This window comes from Rutidosis leptorrhynchoides, chromosome 5, assembly GCF_046630445.1.
Source record: "Rutidosis leptorrhynchoides isolate AG116_Rl617_1_P2 chromosome 5, CSIRO_AGI_Rlap_v1, whole genome shotgun sequence".
Taxonomy (NCBI): Eukaryota; Viridiplantae; Streptophyta; class Magnoliopsida; order Asterales; family Asteraceae; genus Rutidosis; species Rutidosis leptorrhynchoides.
The window spans coordinates 383,664,138-383,686,840 of NC_092337.1; the positions used below are offsets into that span (position 1 = coordinate 383,664,138).

The window sequence follows — 22,703 nt, forward strand, 5'->3', positions numbered from 1 at the left end:
TGGATCTTCCTTCGGCGCACCACTAAATTGGCATTGATTAGTCACCATGTGTAGAATTTGTCCTTTGATTTCATAATCTGGCGCATTAATGTCTGGATGAGTAATTGCGTGACCTTGGCCAGTGCGTTTAGCTCTCATTCGGTCTTTCATACTTAAAGGTTCCAAATTCTTCATAATTGAATTTGTTGAATCGGAATCACTAGAGGATTCTGATTTTATGGTTCGTTCCTCAACAATCTCTGTTTGAATGATTGGTGGTTCCGGAGGAAAGTTTAGTGGTTCAGGATCTACGAATCGTTCCTGAATATTCTCCGGATTCTCAATTGTGAGGTCGGGTTCAAAAAATGGATTATCAGAAATTTGAACTGGAGTACTTGGTCGACTGGATGACGATTCTAAAGAAAAATCAACGGCAGTAATATTTGCTAAATGTCTTGATCTAGTTACAGGTGGTGAACGTACAAAAGGTGGTGAACGTCTTGCTCGGTGCATTCACTGAATATCCTATTAGTTTTTAAAAGGAAAGAAAAATTATAATAAGTTATCCAATCAATAGACTTTTCTGATTTTGCCCACGTTTCGAATAGCCAAAAGATGCAGCAGAGGGGCAGGATTCGTTTGGTCTCAATATAATTGAGGACTGTTTGGCTCCAATAACCCGGTCCACGTACAAATCCAACTATTACTACGAACCAGAAAATTTTGATGTCTATCAATTTAACCACTTAAAATAAATTTTCGTAATTTTAAGAAATTTAGATAAGAAGTAGAATAAAAATCTATGTCCTAAAACTAGAATAGCGAGAAATAAGAAAGAAAAAGAGTTCGTCGAAAAAGGTCGAAAAAGAAAAATGGTTGAAAAATAAAAGGTGACAGAAAAATAAAAGAAACTTATAAAACTTAAAAACACTAGACTAACCTAACCTTATTACTACAACTAACTTAAAATTATAATCGCAAATTGAGATTACTAATTGGAATGATAATTGATACATAGGTAAAAGTCGTCTAAAAATATTAAAGCTTACAGGAAAAACTAAATCCCAAATGGAAATAACTTAAAAAGAAGCTAAAACTTAAAAAGGCGTCGCAAAATTCTAAAGCACCTAAATCTTAGTCTAAAGAAAAAGCACTTAAGGAATTCTACGGCAAAGCCTAAAAATCTAGAAGTAAAAGTAACTATGGCAAAAACTAAGTTTAAAACTAAATATGAGCTAAAAATACAAATATTACGCTAAAACAATTAAAAAGGGACAAAATATAAAAATATACAAAAAGTTGTAAAAATTACAATTTTTATAAAAATATTATTTTTATATTATTTATTTATTAAAACTATTAATTTTACAATTTAATTAAACTAATTTAACTAAATAAAACAAATTAAATAAAAGAAATTTTAAAATAAAACTTAATTATAATAATAATAGATAATTAGGGTTTTATATTAATAATTATTATAATTACCCGTAATTAATGCTTGATTAGGGTTCTGGTCAGCTGTGTCAGACGGTCTCCGCGACTTGCGGTATTCAAAGCATCAAACCCCGCGAGTCGCGGGGTTCAAAAATTCAACTCGGGTGCAGTTCAAAATTTGACGTTTTTTTTTTTTATGTTTTCTAATTTTCTGTTTTTATATAAATAAAAGATATTTAAATAAAACTTATATTTTTATAAACTAAAATAAAAATAAAGAAACTTATAAAACTTTTAACAAACTCTTAAAAATATATAAATTTTTATTTTTCTTTTTATATTTTCGAATATTTAAAATGTACTTTTATAAAAACGAATTTTAATAAAAGTAAACTAAAAATCTTTTTTTTTTATTAGTGTTGCGCTTCCGGCTTTTAAGAGATTCCCTGGCAGCGGCGCCAAAAATAACTTGATGTCAAAGCTAAGGGGTATAAAATACTATTAAATTTAGCAGGAAAATACTATTAAATACGATACATTTTTACACATGAAATTTATTTATTTATAGAATGGATATACTTAAACCTTGCTACAACACTTATAGGCAGTGTACCTAATCGTACAGTAGTGTATTTTTTAGTAAGTCCGGTTCGTTCCACAGGGAATCTTTTTAAACAAAGCTTAACGCTATATTAGTTTACTTTTATAAAAATACAAATATATATATAAGTAATATTATTATTATAAAGGGGGGTTTTTACCGTTTAATGACCGGTTTGTCGATTTTAAAACTTTAGTCGCAGTTAAAACCAAATGTAAAATATTAAAAATAAATACAAGACTTAAATTAAAGCGTAAAGTAAATAACGATAATGAAATTGCAAATAATAAAAGTGCGATAAAATAAACTTGCGATAATTAAAAAGTACGATAATTAAAAGTGCAATTAAATAAAATAACAATAAAAATGTGATAATTAGAAGTGCAATTAAATATAAAATAAAGGAAATTAAATATGAAATAAAAGAATTATGCTTATTTAAACTTCCATAATCATGATGTTTGACGTGTTGATTTTAGTTTTATGCCCATGGGTTAATTGTCCTTTGTCCTTGATTATTTAATATGTCCGTCTGGTTTTTGTCCATAACAGTCCATCAGTCATAAATATAAAGTGCGAGTGTCCTCGTCAAATTATCCTTATACCCGAAGTTAAATATTTCAACTAATTGGGGACTTAAACTGTAACAAGATTTTAATACTTTGTTTAATAATTACACCAGGATGTCGACTGAGTGTAACTCAAGGTTTTAATATTTTGTTATCAATTATACCAAGTGTCCTTGTACATAATTTCACCCCTGTTTTAATTATTCTAGTGGCTATTAATCCATTCCCGTGTCCGGTTAAATGAACGATAATTCGTACATATAAATACCCCGCTCATCGTGTCCGATCGAGTGTATATGGTAATTTATAGGGACGCCCAATTGTAAATCTTTATATTAACATTAACAAACTATCATTTAGTTAAACAAATATAAAGCCCATTAATAGCCCATAGTCTAATTTCCACAAGTGTCGTTCTTTTATCCAAACCCCAATTATGGTACAAAGCCCAATTACCCAATTTTAGTATTTTAGCCCAACATCATGATTACTTCGTCTTAAATAAGCATAATAATAACTTAGCTACGAGACATTAAATTAAAAAGGTTGAACATGACTTACAATGATTAAAAATAGCGTAGCGTTACACGGACAGAATTTCGACTTACACCCTTACAACATTCGCTAACATACCCTTATTATTAAGATTAAAATTAAAATATAAATTATATATATATTTTTACGTATATATTGAGAGAGAGATAGATATTAGATTATTAAAAATGCTCAGAATTCGGTTGCTTTTATAGGGACTTTCAAAACTTGGGGCTCCGCGACTCGCGGCCCTTTTGGCCTTCAAACTCCGCGAGTCGCGGAGTTTGCTTTTACAGCTCACACGAGTTTGGCTCTTTGTTTACCGACGGTTTTATAAATAAATATAATATATTAAATAATTATAAGAATTATTTAAATATTATATTATATTTATGTGCATAGTTGACTTGTAATTTTTAGTCCGTTGCGTCGAACGTTGAGAGTTGACTCTGGTCCCGGTTCCGGATTTTCGAACGTCCTTGCGTACAATTTTATATTTTGTACTTTGCGTTTTGAATCTTGTACTCTTGTAATTTCGAGACGTTTCTTATCAATAATTGGAACCTCTTTGATTGTCTTTTGTACTTTTGAGCTTTTTGGTCGTTTGCGTCTTCAATTCGTCGAATCTGTCTTTTGTCTTCACCTTTTATTATTTAAACGAATATCACTTTTAAATAGAATAATTGCAACTAAAAGCTTGTCTTTCTTGAGGAATAATGCTATGAAATATATGTTCGTTTTTAGCATTATCAAGTTTCATACTTCAATTGGTCTTCTGGTGTAAGAAGATGATCTTCAAGTAAAAAGATGGTGGTGCAAGAAATCGAGATGACCCAAGTTAGTAATTGGATATCGGGTTGAAGCTTAGCGGTTTTGATGTCGAAAGACTTCCTTCCCTCTAGTGTGGAAGAGCGGCGTGACCCGAATGTTTGATTCCGACGGTATCAAAAGTCGTAGCTGAGAGGAGATCGGGAGTTGCTATGAATGTTTGAACAACATTGACAGTTGAGGCAGTTATTGGTTTTTAGTTCCGACAAGTAGTGTTGAAGGCATGTATCGAAAGTCTACTCATTCGACGTATGTGATGAGTGTGCGTCTCCCAAATAGAGTTTGGCGGTATAATGGTGGTTTGACTTTCTTGGATGGAATGGAGATTGATGTTCGGGTTTGTTCAAAATCTTCAAGTGGGAGATTGTTGAGTAGCGAGGAGTTTGCTCAAAGTCTTCAAGTGGGAGATTGTTGAAGGTGTGAAGAATTTGATCAAAGGAACAAGTCGAAGAGAGCTTGGCTTGGTGAACAAGTCGTAGGGAGCTTGACTTAGTGAACAAGTTGTAGGGAGCTTGACTTGGTGAACAAGTCGTAGAGATTTTGTTGCCTTAATTAAATCTTCTAGTAGGAATGGAGTATGGAGCAAGTAATAGATATTTATGGAATGTTTTTTGCTTGAAGGACAAGTTTAATTTGGTGGATAAGTTTAACTCTTCCTATAAATTGTAATCCCTAGCCTCATTGTAATGTGTGCACAATAATATAAGAAAATCTCTGGTTTGCGCCCGTGGAGTAAACCCTTTTCCGTGTTTTGGAGTTGGGATATAACCACGTTAAATCCCGTGTCGTTTATTTATCGTTATGCTTTAATTATTCGTTTGTCGTTCGTGGGTTAGTGATTATGATCAATCACGTGTCTTGTTGGCGCCTTCACAAATTCCTAACACTGGTTCGCCAAATTATGTATCCACAAACCCATTCAATAGCCAACCACATGTTTGATTATTTGTTAGGATGTAAGCCATCATAGCAGCCTTGGAACATATCATCCAGTTGCGTATACACTGTCTTGCTAGCATTATACCAGCGGATTACATGAGACCAAAGATCTTTAGCAAACGGACATTGAACAAATACATGGTCGACAGTTTCAAGATCATTATTGCACACGAAACAGCGAACCGAATCTAGATCGACACCACGCTTATCAAGCTCAACTCTAACCTGGATCTTTCGTTGTTTGTCTCGGCAAACAAAAACCCCTATTTTTTGCAGAGGATTCTGAGACGAACAGTTTTCTTTGGGTAGTCGGGCGCAGGCAGAAGCTTTGAATTGGCGAGTTTGGTGAAAGTAGAAGTTGAAATAATCCGTTCGGTTGCAGATTCCACGACCACGTTTCCGTTGTACCCTTAGTGAATACAAAGTTATTGAGCAGTTCCGTAAAATCATGTAATTCTGTAAGTGTTCTACTTGATGGGTCCCGTAGTCAATCCATGATGTTAAATTTTCGGTACCGTCCTTGTGGAACCTGTCCATTAGATTCACATTCCTATCGGATTCGAGTCTAAATATCCTTTCAAACTTTTCACCGAGAACTTGATTACCTAGCCTATATCGATCTCATGTATTATTACATAAGCAAAACTTTACTTTGTCAAATACCGGATATCCAATAGATATAATTGAATATCGAAATAGCATTACAAACACGTGCGATATATAGAACATGGACATGGACACGAACATTAAACATAGCTAGGGACGAGTATCTTGCATATGTTGTTTCGGTAATAACTACCATATCATAGTATCATAGGAGCATAAAGAAACAAAAACGTCATGTGTTTGACCTTTGGGTGCTAGGTACCAAACACGTGTTAGACGTGTCTTTTGAAATTTGTGGTAGGTAGAAATTAGGCTATACATCAACCATAAAAATCCGTTTGCTTTTGTTTTGAGATCATTTGTACATAAAAGCCAATTATGACAACTTTTCTTTGGAGTTGGACATAATCCGTAGGTAAATGGAGTTGATCCTATATTGACATCATCTTATATAAAATACCTAAAGTACCCTTAATTGAATTTTGATATTAACCCCTTAATATTTCGCATAAACTTGTAAACCTTTGTCCCTGTAGTTATATCCACAACCTCAAATCTCTAGCTGTATCGTTTGCAGCTTCACACATTTAAATTAAATTAGTGATCTCTTATCGTTTTAATATCATATACATCTTGTTTCTCAAATAAAAAGAGACTCAGAGTATTACAGCAACAATAACAAAACACAATCTCAAATAAGTGGACTTATTTGGACTATGAGAAAGATACGATGTAGACAATCTTTCCCCTAAAAGTGCTATAGAATAAAGACAAGTCATTTCTTTACCCAGAACCACCACAAGAGTAGAGAGAATCCTTCCACTGAATATTCTATGAATAGAGAGATTGTTTTTGAATGAATTCCCGGTCAATAAGTAGCTTACAAAAAAGAATTAGATGACATGAAAATGGTAAAAATCAAATTTTCATTAATTTTAAACATACGTGAAGTTCAATTTAAACTCTAAGCGACACAAGTCGTCAATAAATCAATATTTGTTACTCGAATATATGAATGAATATACATTTAAATGTACAATCATGTGATAATTTATAGCATATATTTTTTTTTAATAACATGAACATTAGCTAATATTTACTGCGTCATCAATTTGTGTTTTTTAACCATGATGTCAACCTTTAACGAACTGATTCTTATTTCTACCTTAATACAACCTCTTTACAATTTACATCTGCTAAACTATCATAGTTTTACTAACATCACGGTATATATGATTGTCACTTCATTAAGATACTAATTAGTGTATAAATAAGTTGTCTAATGCATATATATAATAACAAATTAACAGTAGGTAAAAAAAATGATTGATCAAAGTTAATCACACAGTAACTCCTTGAATCTTGATCATCCTTATTTTCAACATACTTATCCATGTTATTAATTGACAAGTCTTACTTAAAAAAATTAAAAACCACCACATATTTTTTAATAAGATAAATACTCAAAACCTACAATTTATTTAAAATATTAGGAAAAAACAGAGTAGACAGCAGAGCAATAGACATCCAAAAGCTTTACCACAAAAATATAAAAATTGATTTCGGTGTTGCAGATCTTCTCATGTTTATATCTGCATAAATACAACACCACCACCACCCACAAACCCAATTTTCCTCTTCTTCATCTCTTTATTTTTTTTCTTTTTTTTTTAAATTAAAAAATGGTTAAAATCAAAGATTTGATCATAACATTTTTGAACAACAGATGGCTTGTTTTTGTAGCCGCAATGTGGATTCAATCATGTGCTGGAATTGGGTACTTATTTGGAAGTATATCACCTGTGATTAAAAGTTCATTAAATTATAATCAAAAACAAGTAGCAAGATTAGGTGTAGCTAAAGATCTTGGTGACAGTGTTGGGTTTTTGGCCGGAAGTATGTCGGAATTATTGCCGTTGTGGGCCCTGTTACTTGTTGGTGCTGTTCAAAATTTTGTTGGCTATGGTTGGGTTTGGCTTGTTGTCACCGGTAAAGCTCCGGTCTTACCATTGTGGGTTGTAAGTATTTTTTTATTTATTAATTATTTTATTATTACATCAAATCAATTATTGTCATTATTAAATTATTATTATTATATCATTATCGTTATGAATATTAGTATATTCCGAATAGTCTTGATCATGTCCGTTGATTTTGTCTATCATTTTTCTTATTTTCCACATTTGACTTGTCATGAAGTTGTGAAGTTGTGTATTAGTACAATTTAGACTTTGATAGTAGTTTGATTTGATGTGATGTGTTATATCTTTTACATACAGAAAATCACTGAATAGTTTTGTGTTAGTAATTAGTAGTTAAATTAGGATAGGATTAACGATTAAGAAGATATAGTAAAATTTTAGGGTTTCGGACTACTATTGAGATTGAGTTATGTGCAAAGTGTGAATCTTGTAAACTATGAATTAGAGTTGTAGTTATAACTTATAAGTTGATGATATCTAGGCCTAATGACACCATTGACTCGCGCGCTATAGCAGCGGCTGGATCATTTGGCGACATAATGTCTACGCAACGTAAGAGTTCTTTTAGTGTACGTTTGATTGCATACCGTTTTGGAAATAATTGTGCGTTTAGTTGTAGAAAGTTTTGTCTAGTTTACAATATCATGTTCTAGTAAATGTGAGGAGTTTTTCTATTTTTAGAAAATCAGAATTTATTTCAAAACATGTTCAAGGTTATTCATGTTAAAGATCAGTAAATAGTGCTAGTTTTTCTGCTACTAAACGCGCCGTTAGCTTATAAATGAGTTATCTAAGACACTGAATCGTTGGTTAACTATACAACAAATTATCGGAGCTAAAAACTAATATCTTGAAACTACTTTGAATTAGGTTTGAAATTAATGTTTGTTTAGTTTACAATATCTGTCCCATTATAAGTGTCACATTTCGATTTATGTTTGTTCCTATATATATGTCTAGTTTATATTTCAACCAATCAGAAGAGATTTTCAAGAAGGTAGGAGCACTGTTGCAAAAAAACTCAATTACTCGCCGATTAATCCCCGATTAATCATTCCAAAGAGCAATCCGTTCCGATCTTCCAAAATCCGTTTAATTAATCGGTCAACGTCAATTGGCGGTTCAAAATCGAATTTGGTAATCAAAGTCGGTCAAAGTCAAAATTGGTCAACATTTTAATATGAATTTAAACTATAACTTAATAGTTTTTGAAAAAAATGAACAAATTTAATCAATTATGTTAAAGTTTATGTTCATGTTTATGGTTTTCTTCTATATTTACACATAATTTTTGAAATTTAATATTTTTAAATGTATAAAGTACAATCCGATTAATCCCCAATTAATCCCCGAATTGCTGATTACTCCTTCCAAAACTGTGTGTCTAGTCAATTGGTGAAGTGTGTAATTGGTGGAAATTTCTAAAACTGTGTGTCTAGTCAAATTTTTTTTCGAAGTTTTATAGTTTCTAGTGATATTGATATGCAGATGTGCCTTCTCATATTCATCGGAACCAATGGCGAAACGTACTTCAACACAGTCGCACTAGTTTCATGTGTTCAAAATTTCCCAAAAAGCCGTGGACCCGTAGTCGGAATATTAAAGGGATTTGCAGGGCTAGGTGGTGCGATCTTGACACAAATATACGCGTTGATTAATTCACCCGATAAAGCGTCAATTATATTCATGGTTGCTGTCGGGCCTTCAATGGTAGTCATTGCTCTTATGTTCATCGTTAGACCCGTTGGTGGTCACCGACAACTTCGACTATCAGACTCATCGAGTTTCTCGTTAATCTATTGTGTTTGTCTTATTTTGGCTGCTTATTTGATGGGGGTCATGCTTGTAGAAGATTTGACTGATATTAACCAAATGATAGTTCAAATTTTCACTGCTATTTTGTTTGTGCTTTTGGTGGTCCCGATTGGGATCCCGATATGGTTGACTTTTTCTTCGGACCCACGGACCCCGGAACAAGAAGGTTTATTATCCGAGCCGCAAAACAAAGAAGCCGAAAGGTCACATGATCCACACGAGATTATATTTAGTGAGGTTGAAGATGAACAATCGGGTAGTGAAGCTGATTTGCTTACTGCTTCCGAAAGGCAAAAACGGATTTTGCAATTACAATCGAAGTTAGCGCAAGCGGCTGCTGAAGGTGCGGTTAGGATTAAGCGAACGAGACGGCCACATAGGGGTGAAGACTTTGACCTAACGCAGGCGTTGATCAAGGCTGATTTTTGGCTCCTGTTTTGGACTCTTTTGTTGGGATCTGGGTCTGGTTTGACTGTGATTGACAATTTGGGGCAGATGAGTGAGTCTTTAGGGTATGAAAATACGCATATATTTGTTTCGATGATCAGCATTTGGAACTTTTTGGGTCGTGTTGGTGGGGGCTATGTCTCCGAAATCGCCGTCAGGTACACAAGTTATTAGATGTGGCATAAGGTGGTAAAATGGGTGGGTTAATTAGGTTGTGGTCAAAACAGGTCTGGGTCGAAAAGTTATTTTTATACGCTGGGCCGGGTTGACCTGACCAAAAACTCTTTGAACGGTGCAACTACTCAACATGAGTAATAGAGGTGGCAAAACGGGTGGGTTAATTAAGTTGTAGTCAAAACAGTTGTGGGTCGAAAAAATTTATTTTTTATACAATGGGCCGGAAAACCAGGTTGACCCAAAACTCTTTGAATGGGATGTAACTACTCAAAGCGAGTAACTTTAGAGGTGGCAAAACGGGTGGGTTAAGTAGGTTGTGGTCAAAACAGGTCTGGGTCGAAAATGTTATATTTATACGATGGGCTGGATTGACCCTAAACTCTTTATATCCAAAATGTATGAAATGTTTATAAACAATTAGTATATCTAATAGCCGACTTAGCAGACTAATAGAATACGACTCCTATCTCTGATACCATAATAGAAATCAAATACGTGAATTCTTATTAATGAAAGCCCCTGTATTTATAGGGGAGATACATATAACCTAGCCTATTACAATTAGGAAACATCTTGCTTGTATGACAAGTTGAATACAATATATGGAAACAAATATAAACATAATAGAATACGACTCCTATCTCTTAGTCTGCTAAGTCGGCTATTAATATCAAATATAACAATTTTATGAGGTTTTATGCTTTAAAACATACAATTCGGGTAAATTATCACAATTGTCTCATTTTCCTCTATTGTAAATGAACAATTAGATAAAACATCTTAATTCCACATATTTATAAGTGGATCAGTCAACCTCTATATGATTACTTTTAGTCGATACGGGTCGGGCCATGTTGATTTCTACTGTATAATTTTTCCCATATATTGCTTCACAGGGACTATGCTTACCCACGACCCGTTGCCTTGGCCGTGGCCCAGGGAATAATGGCAATTGGGCATCTGTTCTTTGCTTTTGGTTGGCCTGGTGCAATGTACATCGGTACCCTTTTGATCGGGCTCGGATACGGGGCCCACTGGGCCATCATACCAGCTGCTGCCTCTGAACTGTTTGGAGTAAAAAAGTTTGGAGCTTTATACAATTTCCTCACATTAGCGAACCCCGCGGGCTCACTAGTCTTTTCGGGTGTCATTGCGAGCTATATTTACGATTCAGAGGCCGAAAAACAAGCGCAACAACACAATCAAATCATCACACATTCGTCTTCGTTTTTAACAAAGCTTCTTGATACAGATGATGCACCAAAGTGTACAGGTTCAGTATGCTTTTTTACAACTTACATAATAATGTCGGGACTATGTATCATTGCGGTTATCCTAAGTTCGATACTTGTACGTCGAACTAAAGTCGTCTACCAGCACCTGTACGGAAAAAACCGAACATAAATGTTCTGTTTGTTTCCCACAATTCAAAATGTTTGATTTTGCAATCATGAATTCTGTTTGTATATTTAATATGTTTGTTACATTGTTCTGATTGAAGTTTTGATTTTATTCAAATCAGTTTTATTGTATTCCAAGCTCAACAATTTATTTATGATAACACTGTGTAAACAATAATACATGAATAATTTTTTTTTATTTTTTTTGTTAATTAATTAAAAGAGGTGCAGTCTCTTCTAATTTCTCCTTGATTGCCCGTTTTGACACCCGTTTGACCCAGTTTCCTCATAGCAGTTATAAAAGCAGCGTTAAAATCTGCAGGATTGTTTGCAAAATCGTTGACCATTGGCTGCGATCCTGAATCCGTAAAAAGAACCTGATCTGATGTAAACAAACCTTTGCCGGATACTAAATTCTGGTAATAAACGTTGTCGAACGTGTTTGGAGTTTGTGGGTCCATGCTTATAGCAATATCCGGGTCAACGTTTTTTGGACAAGCAGCCATTAGTTGTTGAGCGTAGGCTGGATTCAGTGACGGGTCAACTGCGGAATTTGGTGAAAAGGAATACAAACGGTTAGCAAAACGGTTGCAATGTGAATTCCCGAGTGTGTGGGCTCCTGAAAGTGCGATCATGTCGAGTTCTGTAAGGTTGTTTTTTGCGAACATGGTGTTAAGTTGAACGAGATTGAACGTGGGGTCCGGTAGGTTTCCGGTAACCCGTGATGCTTTTGAAATCAGCCCGTCTCGTCTGCCTAATTGCACGTTAAACAAAGGTCCACCAGCCTGCATTGAACGATACTCGCTTATAACCAATCTAGTAAAAATTCACTCTACACCATCCGTCTCAATTTAATAGTCTTGGTTTGACTTTTTTTCTTAACTTTGACTCTAAATAACTTTATTTTTATTATATAAAACAAAATAGTTATTTAGAGTCAAAGTTAAAAATTAACATACAACTATTAAATTGAGAAGCGGAGAGGAAAATAATGTTACCCATTATCAATTATCAATTTTAGTTATAAGGTGAAAAATGTCACCAAACCCAAGTTGACCTATTTAATTGAGGTGACCCAAGTTGACAGATAAATTAAAAAAATTTCCCAACCCAAAGCTTTTTGACCCGTTACCGTTAACTCTTACCGAGGCGACAACATCACGGGCAGCGATTGTTAAAATATCAGCACACGAGACGACACCAGGGCAAACAGACTCGACTGCCTGTTTAGCTTTGATAACAGTATCGAACCCATCACCCGCAAGCGAAAGATTATCGGGTGCATCCTTTTCTGCATCCTGATTCGGCGATGCAATCATCACCGAAGCATCACATCCCTTCATGTTTAGCATTACAAATTAGCTTACATTAAAACGGTGAAAACTACTAAATTCATCAAACTGCATATAACTCTATGTTTGCTGCACATAACTTATATGCAGCTAACATCATGCATGCAAAGGCTAAAAAGATTCAATAATCACAAGGCTTAAAAAAGACGCCTTCGTGATTAGTATGTTAACAATTCAACAATCTCAATCGCCTGAATTGATTCAGATATAAAGGTTGAAAAATATATACGAACCTCGACCATGCAGTCATGGAAAAAGAGACGAAGAGTAGCTGGAATCGTAGTGAACGTCTGACTGACCTTCGTGTTGACCGTTTGTTTGACTATAGCTTCGACCATTGGACACGTGGCAGCGTAGAAATTCTCAACCAGTTGACTTTTTCCTTGTCCAGAAAAAGCAATCACCACCATCATCAAGTATAGTATGCTTCTTGATTGTGCCACCACCATTTTTATTTTTTTTTTTGAAAAACACACCTACAAATGACAATTAGCAAATTAGCTATATATAAATGATCCACCAATTGAGAAATTGTGGTCGTTATAAAGTGTGCGTAAGTTGACAAGTTAGTAGAGTTTGAAAAATGTTAATAGCAAAAATGACGTTTTAGGAAACCTACCCCCAGACATGCTGAGATATATATAAAATATATATATCAAGGCCAAATGGCAATAAGCCGTATTAAACACGAAAGAAAGACGGTTTATTATAAGCATAAGCATAATTAGTGCCAAGTCATATCGTGTTTCTACCTTTTTAATTTTATATATAGTATATGTACAACATATAAGTCTAAGAGTTGAACTCTTTTTTAAAACCTTGTAGAGATGGCGGCACGATAGCGGCCTGACTCGATCTCTTTGTAGCGCCCCCTCACATCGAGGCGTAGAACGGTTGTAGAGATGGCGGCACGATAGCGGCCTGACTCGATCTCTTTGTAGCGACGGCGGCACACACATGGGGGCCTGACTCGGACTCGCTTTGTAAAACCGCTTACCTAAGCTCTGATACCATGACAGAATTAGTAAATCGGCCTGACTCGATCTCTTTGTATTTTTAAAGTAGGTAAAAGGCATGATAAAAAAAAAACTTACTTATATTTTCAAGCGAAGTATTATAATATGAAAATCAAGAAAATCAAGAGGCTAGACGTTTTAAAGCTTCCACGGATAAGGAGCAAGTTGAACTTTACGTATATTTTATTTATATAGAAGAGACCGCATGTTTTTTTTCAATTATTTCGCCCCCTCACTCTTAATTTTCAAGCTTTGCCACTGGATCTAATGAAAAATATGTCTCACAATTTTTATTTTATTTTTCTATTTTTCAGTTAAGTTATTGTATTTTTTATTTTTACCTTATTATTATAATTAATTAATTTATATAAAATATTTATATTTATAATTTAAATACATAAAAATAATAAATCATATACTTCCCTAGTTATCAACTAACAAGATTTAAGCTATAAACGGAGTAGTTTTTTTGCCCGCGCTTTCACTGCGGGTTGGTTTCGAAAAAAAAAAAATAATGTAGCTACAGTAGCGGGTATTCGGGTCGGGTTGGTGGAGCGGGTCAGGAGATCCGGATGGTATTAGGTTAGTGTTTTGGGGGTGTTGGGCAAATCTTTTTTTGAAAAAAAAAAAAGAGTTGCGCATGTGTCAACCAATCATAGGTTGACACCATTTACCATAATTAAATATATGTATAATAATACATAATTCAGGGACTAATTTGTAAATTTACTAAATATATCATCTTCATCATCGTTCTCATTACACAGACATAACCTCTCCTCCAATTACCAATTTATTCTTCTACTTCAACTAAATCAGACAATTAATCAGCAAGCTATATTCTTCACATAAAAAGCTCAATCGAATTGTGCCACATCCACCAACAAGCTCAAACTCTTCCTGTGATGGAAACCATGACGTCCAAGAATTTTTTTTCTCCATCACACCACGTTAGTGACGCGATGGTGACTTGATGGTGGTAGTTTTGACTCGGTCACGCTGCATTAACAAATGTCTAACTATACTTTAACTATTAATTAAATGGTTAATTTGTTTTATCATATATTTAAAAGTTTTCACCCTACCACAATTACAATTTTTTCACACCCTCTTTATTACGATTACCAATACTTTCCAATGATTTTTTTATTTTGTGCAATCGGTATCTAGTGGTTGAGTCATGTTACAAGGGGTTTCAGGTTAAAAAAATACCAGAAATATATCTTAGAGTGGTCAGAGAAAGAGTCAGAAACGCACCGGTTATGTAAGACACATCTAACAAAAATACTCCATACCCTGAATATGAAAACTTCGTGAGTTTAGTTATCAAGATACCAATTTGGATTGAACATGCCAAATTGTAGAGTTCTCATAATACATTTTATTGGTAAGTCTCATATTTGCAAACAACTTTCATATGTGTAAAACTTAAAGCGGAGCCAGAAATATTAAGTGATTGACGTCACAAAATAACAACGAAATATACCAAATTACAAAAAGTTACCTTAATTAAACTTCAAAATTAACACTTCAATGATGGTAACCCTGCTTATATATTCGGTGAACACTAAATGAAAGGTTAATAATAATAATGAAAAAATTGAATAGGAAAGAAATCGAACTTGCGCCTTGGCATTTATGGTTTGCAAGGTTTTTTTTTTTTTTTTTTTTTTTCTTTTTTTGAATACCCCTCGCCCAGCACTATTATTTGTTATACTTTGTTTTATTGAATTTTACTTTGCTTTAAAAAAAATAGATAAAATAAAAATGTACGTATCTACGTGTAAATACACTTACGGATTATTAATTTTTAATTGCGGTCATATGACCCTATAGCTACGCCTCTGACTTAAAGCCTAACCAGGTAATTAGCAACTTTCGATTCTTACATACGTAATTACATTAATAATCAGTGGCGGAAGCAAGAATTTTTTTCACTGGTGGCGATAATTTTTTAAAAAACTTAGCAAATTTTTTGGCCAAAATATAGAGGTTTTAAGACAAAATATGAATATTTTTGGACAAATTTTGAAGGTTTTTGACCAAAATATGGAGGTTTGGGGCAAAATATGAAGGCTTTTTGACAAAATATTAAGACTTTAGATGCAAAATATAGACTTTGAAACAAAAAAAAATTCGTTCGAGGCAAAATCGAAAAATTTAAAATTTTTACACTAAAAATTAAAAATCTACTCGGAGCGGAGCGCCCCCTTTGTTCCTTAGTATTTCAGCCCATGGTAATAATAATTTAAAGATAGTAAAATAAAATAATATAATACTCCATACTGTATATAGTATTACTAGTATTAGTATATTGATTTATTAGTATAACGTAAATTTGAATAAACAAATACGTATATTGCGTAACCAATTGGGGAAGAGATTATATGTTCTTTTCTTTTACAGTTTATACAAAAATAGATGATCAAAGAGATAGAAAATAATGGGTGGTTGTTACGATTTCACTTTCACGCGTGACAAAACTGAACGGATCGTTCTCTATTTAAAGCTTGAAAAGAAGTAACAATATTACGTCATGGCCTCTATAATATTCTTCATATATATATACGTGTTGTCATATTATAACTTTTGATTGATAACATACGTACTGTCAATTTATCATATTGTCATTGTGCAATTTCGATGAGATTGATGGACCCGATAGTCCGATACCCGTGAGAAACCCATTTATCCACTAAGACCACTCTTAACTATAACGGTCCGTCATAGGATCACTGACTGTCATATCAGCGCCACATCAGCACCTTCTTCCCATCAGTAATCAACCACTAACTGCTAACATCCAAGATGTAACCATTACTTGGTCCCACCTCTATTTTTTATATTAAACTTATATATTATTAACTTATATATAACATTTAAAATCCTAAAAAATTAAAATTTTATTAATAAAAAAAACCATTACAAATTCCTAAATAACTATTTTTTAAAAACTTAGTTTTTTTATTAATTAAAAATTACATTATTAATCAGTAATCTGTAAACAAATTTAAAGAAGAATCCTACCAAACCAAACAAAAAGTTACCATCTTGTACCTAGTAATCCCAAAATTTCTCCATAAGATAAACATCATTTTAAGTTTATTTTTCTCTCTTCTGAAATTTTCTTAATTCGATATAACAGCAAGAATTAATCACAAACACACATATATGCAGTAGGGAGCAGGCTTTAAATTCTGAGATCATGTAACGAAATCGAGGGTGACCCAGATGGAATTGAGACTCTGAGATCATGAGAAATTGGTGGGTGTGACTGAAAATCGAAGAAAAGAATCAAAGATTAATGCAAAGTGGGGTAACATACTCCGTGATTCAAAATGTCAAACAACGGCTAAACGGATCACGGTCATTCAACCACGGACCAACCACGCTTTGCTTGTATCGGCGCGGTTCAACGGTGGCCCCAACGGCGGAGCCAACCGCGAACCGATACTAGTGGTCTAATTAGTGTCAAATTTGCTTTTCATTTGTTATAAAGATACTACCACAAAACTACAACAAAAAAATGCTGTCGCCATCTCGCATGTTCATCTTCAACGGTCAATAACCCTAACCTGCAATCGTTTTTTCTGATTCAATCTTTCTGTTTTTTGTATCTTCTCTTTCGTTATTATTGTCTTTTGTTTTTGCACTCATCATGTCTCACATCCCATGTTCACCTTTCACCCCTAAATCCTCGAATAACCAGACTCATCCGAAAACATCCTTTGTTGCCGTTAACCAACATATCAATTACCGTCCGATCAACGAAGGCGTTTGGGTTAAAGTAGATTGTAATAAGAATCATTCATCACCTAAAAACCCTAACCCTAAATTCAACAACCTGCAAAACCCACCTCACCATGCTCGATCCATACCACATCCTAATCCAAATTCTACTAAGTTAAATACATCCTATAACCAGATCTACAATAACTTCAAACATCGTGAGTCAGCCATCAATCTCATTAAACGATTTGGGAACCCTAAATCAGATTCGACCAAACCCGATTCAAACAACACACCATTGCCGATTGACAAGACCAGAATTACATCCTATCTCTTCCATAACTTCCCTGATAATTGGTGCTCTATTGACTTCTGGGATGTATTCAAAAAATATGGTAATATTCATGAGGTTTACATACCCAAGAAGACCCTAAAAAGTGGAAGAAAATTTGGTTTTGTTAGGTTTTTAGATGTCCCTGAATACCATAAAGAATCTCTTGCAAGGAGACTTAGTCTCATTGTGGCTAGCGACAATCTTCTTAAGGTTTACAAGGCACATGAAATTGTAGGGGTGAAGCAAGCTGCACAACAAAACAACACGGCTTCAGGCCCTAGAAATAATGTTAAGGCTGCCTTTTTCTTCACCAGTGGACGAAAGGAAGTTCAAAGATGTGATCCTCAACAAACAGACACCAAACAACATTATCCCTTCGATCAAGGTAAATTCTAATGATGAACTTATTCAAACCCTTGGACAAGCTGTTATTGCTAAGGTCAAAGACCTTGAATATCTTGAGTATTTTAGTGAAATTTGTGAAAGCGAAAATCTTAGTGGGTTCACTATCAAATACTTAGGCGGCCATGACCTAATGCTTATTTTTGAGGAATCCGATTCGGCCCTTGATTTGATAAACAACTCGGACCACCCATTATGGAAATGGCTTGAGGATATTAATCCTTGGGACCCCGAAGTTTATAAAACCTCTGGTAGACTCGCTTATGCTAACATATTTGGGGTTCCTATTACTTGTTGGTTCGAGTCCACTTTCGTTGACATCGCAAAAAATTGGGGTGATGTAATTGAAACGTTTAATTGTTCAATAACCAATGAAAACAATCAAGACCTATCCCATGGCTCGGTTATTGTCAAAACAAATAACTTTGCACCGATAAACGGCCAAGCAATTATTAATCCTGGAGACATCAATCAAGCAAAGGTTTATATCACTGAAGTCCAAAACTTTTCTATGTTTAACCCATATGGTGATATCGATAACTCTTCTAATTGGGATGATGAAAGTCTCTCGGATGATCATATTTCTGATGAAGAATCGCACTTGGATTGTGAAAATCGTGTTGAAGGTAACGATGAAAAGATCACTCACGATAATAATCATATACCCAGTTGATGTGTGCGAGGTGTAGTACGAAATAGATTATATTTTACTACGAAATACTATTAAATACGATACAATTTACACAAGTTATTTATTTATTTATAGAATGGATATACATAAACCTTGCTACAACACTTATAGGAAGTGTACCTAATCGTAGAGTAGTGTAGTTTTTAGTAAGTCCGGTTCGTTCCACAGGGAGCTGGCTAAGTTTAACGCTATATATATTTTAAACTATATATATATATATATATATATATATATATATATATATATATATATATATATATATATATATATATATGTATGTATATATATATATAAGTAGTATTATTATTATTATAAAAGGGGGTTTTACCGTGTAGTGACCGGTTTGTCGATTTTAAGATTTAAATCACAGTTAAAACCTAATGTAAAATATTAAATATAAATATAACTTAATTTAAAGCGTAAAGTAAATGACGATAAATAAAAGTACGATAATTAAAAGTGCAATAATTTGAAGTACGACAAATAAAATGACGATAAATAAAAATGCGATGAGATATAAAATAAAGGAATTATGCTTATTTAAACTTCCGTAATCATGATGTTTGACGTGTTGATTTTAATTTATTACCATGGGTTAATTGTCCTTTGTCCTAGATTATTCGATATGTCCTTCTGATTTTTGTCCATAACAGTCCATCGGTCATAAATATAAAGTGCGAGTGTCCTCGTCAAGTTACCCTTATACCCGAAGTCAAATATTTCAACTAATTGGGGACTTAAACTGTAACAAAGTCTTAATACTTTGTTTATAATTACACCAGGTTATCGACTGCGTGTAATCCAATGTTTTAATACTTTGTTAACAATTACACCAATTTTCCTTGTATGTAATCCACCCCTGTTTTAATGAGTCCATTGACTATTAATCCATCCCCGTGTCCGGTCATATGAACAATTATTAGTATTTATAAATATCCCGCCCATCGTGTCCGATCGAGTGTATGTGATTATTTATAGATACGTCAAATTGTAAATCTCTATATTAAATTAACGAACTATCATTCAGTTAAACAAATATAAAGCCCATTAATAGCCCATAATCCAATTTTCACAAGTGTCGGTCTTTTTGTCCAAACCCCAATTATGGTCCAAAGCCCAATAACCCCGTCTTAATATTTAGTCCAACATCACGATTACTTCGGCTTAAATAAACATGATAATTACTTAGCTACGAGACATTAAATTAAAAAGGTTGAACATAACTTACAATGAATATTAATCGCGTAGTGTTACACGGACAGAAATTCGACTTACAAAACCTTAAAACATTCGCTATAATAACCTTATTATTATTAAACTTAAATTAAAATTAAAATTATAATTATAAATATATATATATATATATATATGTTTACAGAAGGAAGATTGAAGATGGTGTAAATATTTCGTCGAATTGCATCGCCTTTTATTGTGAGATTTGGGCCCTGGTGTGCTCCGCGAGTGCTGAGGATTTGTTCCTCACAGCTCCGTGAGTGCGGAGCTTTGAATTCCAGCTCACGCAGCATTTGGATCCTAGCTTGCCGACATATATTTATTTAATATATATATATATATATATATATATATATATATATATATATTATATTTATGTGCATAGTTAATTTGTAATTTTAGGTCCGTTGCATCGCGCATTGATAGTGGGTTCATGTCTCGGTTCCGGATTTTTGAACGTACTTTCGTACGCTTAAATATCTTGTACTTTGCGTTTCGCAGCTTGTATTTTTGTAATTTTTAGACGTTTCTCATCAATATATTGAACCACTTGAATTGTACTTTGTACTTTTTAGCGTTTTGGTCGTTTGCGTCTTCAAATCGTCGAATCTGTCTTTTGTCTTCACCTTTTATTATTTAAACGAATATCACTTGGAAATAGAACAATTGCAACTAAAAGCTTGTCTTTCTTGAAGGATAATACTATGAAATATGTGTTCTGATATTACTCAATCCTTGAGATTGACCTTAAAGATTGAGAATTCAAACTCATGGAATTCGATGATATCTAAACTCGTGCTTGAACGAGAAAATATTTTGATCAAATTACAAACCGACTTGTTTTCTGAAAACCCTATTTTCAATGCGTTCATTACCATTGAACGTAAAATCCTAGGAATTCACCTGGAATTCATTAGGTCACCTGAACCAAATCGGGTGTCAACCGTAAAAACGGTGGTTGCATAGCATGGTCAAAGACAGGACCTTGTGCCAGACCGAAAAAACTATAGGGTGATCTTTACTATTGCTCCTACAAAGGATAGTAATTGCATCCGACACGTTACAGACCATAATCAAAAGCATGTCACGGGACATTGCCTTAACAGTTGCTTGTTCAGCACTTTCCTTTACAACCAGACGGTAGTTTGCCGAAAGGTAATATACAGAGCAAGTATACTGGACGTGTTGCTTTCCCAATACAAGGTTAGCAAGTGGGTGACACAAAACCACAAGTTTTGAGCTAAAATTTTAAATATGAAACCCACACAACCCACAAAATAATTTGCAAACACCGGTGAAGGGTTATTCCGGAAAACTTATCTAGGGTAAAAGCTAGATCTTATTTTTGAAAAATCAAATGTTTTCATAAAGATCCAATTTCCTTAAGGATCTAAATTTTCATAGTCATGTGGGACTGTAAACCACATCATTACTACCATTGTTCATACCGCCATATAGAAATCACTGATGTACAAAGTGTGAAGAATAAAGAAGTGATTCTAGTATTTTTATTTCAAGACTATATTACTTGAGGACAAGCAACGCTCAAGTGTGGGAATATTTATTTGATAATGCTAAAAACGAACATATATTTCATAGCATTATCCCTCAAGAAAGACAAGCTTTTAGTTGTAATTGTTCTATTTACAAGTGATATTCGTTTAAATAATAAAAGGTGAAGACAAAAGACAGATTCGACGATTTGAAGACGCAAACGATCAAAAAGCTAAAAAGTACAAAGTACAATCAAAGTGATTCAAATTATTGATGAGAAACGTCTCAAAATTACAAGAGTACAAGACGCAAAACGCAAAGTACAAGATATTAAATAGTACGCAAGGACGTTCGGAAATCTGGAACCGAGACATGAACCAACTTTCAGTGCGCGACGCAACGGACCAAAAATTACAAGTCAACTATGCATAAGAATAAAATATAATATATAATTAATTATATATATTATTATATAATATAATTTTACGCAGCCCACGTTTTGGATTTAATATGTGAGCTGGATTCCAGACCTCCGCACTCGCGGAGCTTTTGTGAAGGAAACATCCGCACTCGCGGAGCTCTATAGTACAACGTGGGCCTATAAAAGGCATCGAATTCTGCACGAAAATTCACATCTTTTTCTAATCTATCTCTCATTCTCTACGTAATATATATATATATATATATATATATATATATATATATATATATATATATATATATATATATATATATAATTTTAATTTTAGTTTTTTATAAATTAATTTTAATTTTAATTTTAATAATAATAAGCGTATGTTAGCGAATGTTGTAAATGTGTAAGTCAAAATTCTGTCCGTGTAACGCTACGCTATTATTAATCATTGTAAGTTATGTTCAACCTTTTTAAATTAATGTCTCGTAGCTAAGTTATTATTATGCTTATTTAAGCCAAAGTAATCGTGATGTTGGGCTAAATATTAAAGACGGGGTAATTGGGCTTTGTACCATAATTGGGGTTTAGACAAAAGAACGACACTTGTGGAAACTAGACTATGGGCTATTAACGGGCTTTATATTTTTTTAATTAAATGATAGTTTGTTAATTTAATATAAAGATTTACAATTGAATGTACCTATAAATAACCACATACACTCG

General features: G+C 33.7%; 2 protein-coding genes across 2 annotated transcripts; one reads left to right on the plus strand and one right to left on the minus strand.

Annotated features, from left to right (window-relative positions):
- The first annotated feature begins 6,996 nt into the window (after positions 1 to 6,996).
- Positions 6,997 to 11,509, plus strand: LOC139847894 (protein NUCLEAR FUSION DEFECTIVE 4-like). The gene is made up of 3 exons (XM_071837625.1): positions 6,997 to 7,511; positions 8,964 to 9,895; positions 10,811 to 11,509. Exons 1-3 carry the CDS (start codon positions 7,176 to 7,178, stop codon positions 11,316 to 11,318), a joined length of 1,776 nt encoding a protein of 591 aa, XP_071693726.1. The 5' UTR covers positions 6,997 to 7,175; the 3' UTR covers positions 11,319 to 11,509.
- Positions 11,453 to 13,115, minus strand: LOC139846548 (peroxidase 55-like). Its single transcript, XM_071836028.1, has 3 exons — positions 12,900 to 13,115; positions 12,460 to 12,651; positions 11,453 to 12,099 (listed from the first exon to the last, which is right to left on the minus strand). Exons 1-3 carry the CDS (start codon positions 13,113 to 13,115, stop codon positions 11,527 to 11,529), a joined length of 981 nt encoding a protein of 326 aa, XP_071692129.1. The 3' UTR covers positions 11,453 to 11,526.
- Positions 13,116 to 22,703: the final 9,588 nt, after the last annotated feature.

Bases quoted from the DNA above. Each gene is read 5' to 3' on its own strand.
- LOC139846548 (XM_071836028.1), bottom strand. From the start codon at position 13,115: ATGGTGGTGGCACAATCAAGAAGCATACTATACTTGATGATGGTGGTG. The intron at 12,652-12,899 runs GTTCGTATATAT...CTAAACATGAAG, and splicing joins TCCATGACTGCATGGTCGAG to GGATGTGATGCTTCGGTGAT. The intron at 12,100-12,459 runs GTAAGAGTTAAC...CGTTCAATGCAG, and splicing joins CCCGTGATGTTGTCGCCTCG to GCTGGTGGACCTTTGTTTAA.
- LOC139847894 (XM_071837625.1), top strand. From the start codon at position 7,176: ATGGTTAAAATCAAAGATTTGATCATAACATTTTTGAACAACAGATGG. The intron at 7,512-8,963 runs GTAAGTATTTTT...ATTGATATGCAG, and splicing joins CGGTCTTACCATTGTGGGTT to ATGTGCCTTCTCATATTCAT. The intron at 9,896-10,810 runs GTACACAAGTTA...ATTGCTTCACAG, and splicing joins GTCTCCGAAATCGCCGTCAG to GGACTATGCTTACCCACGAC.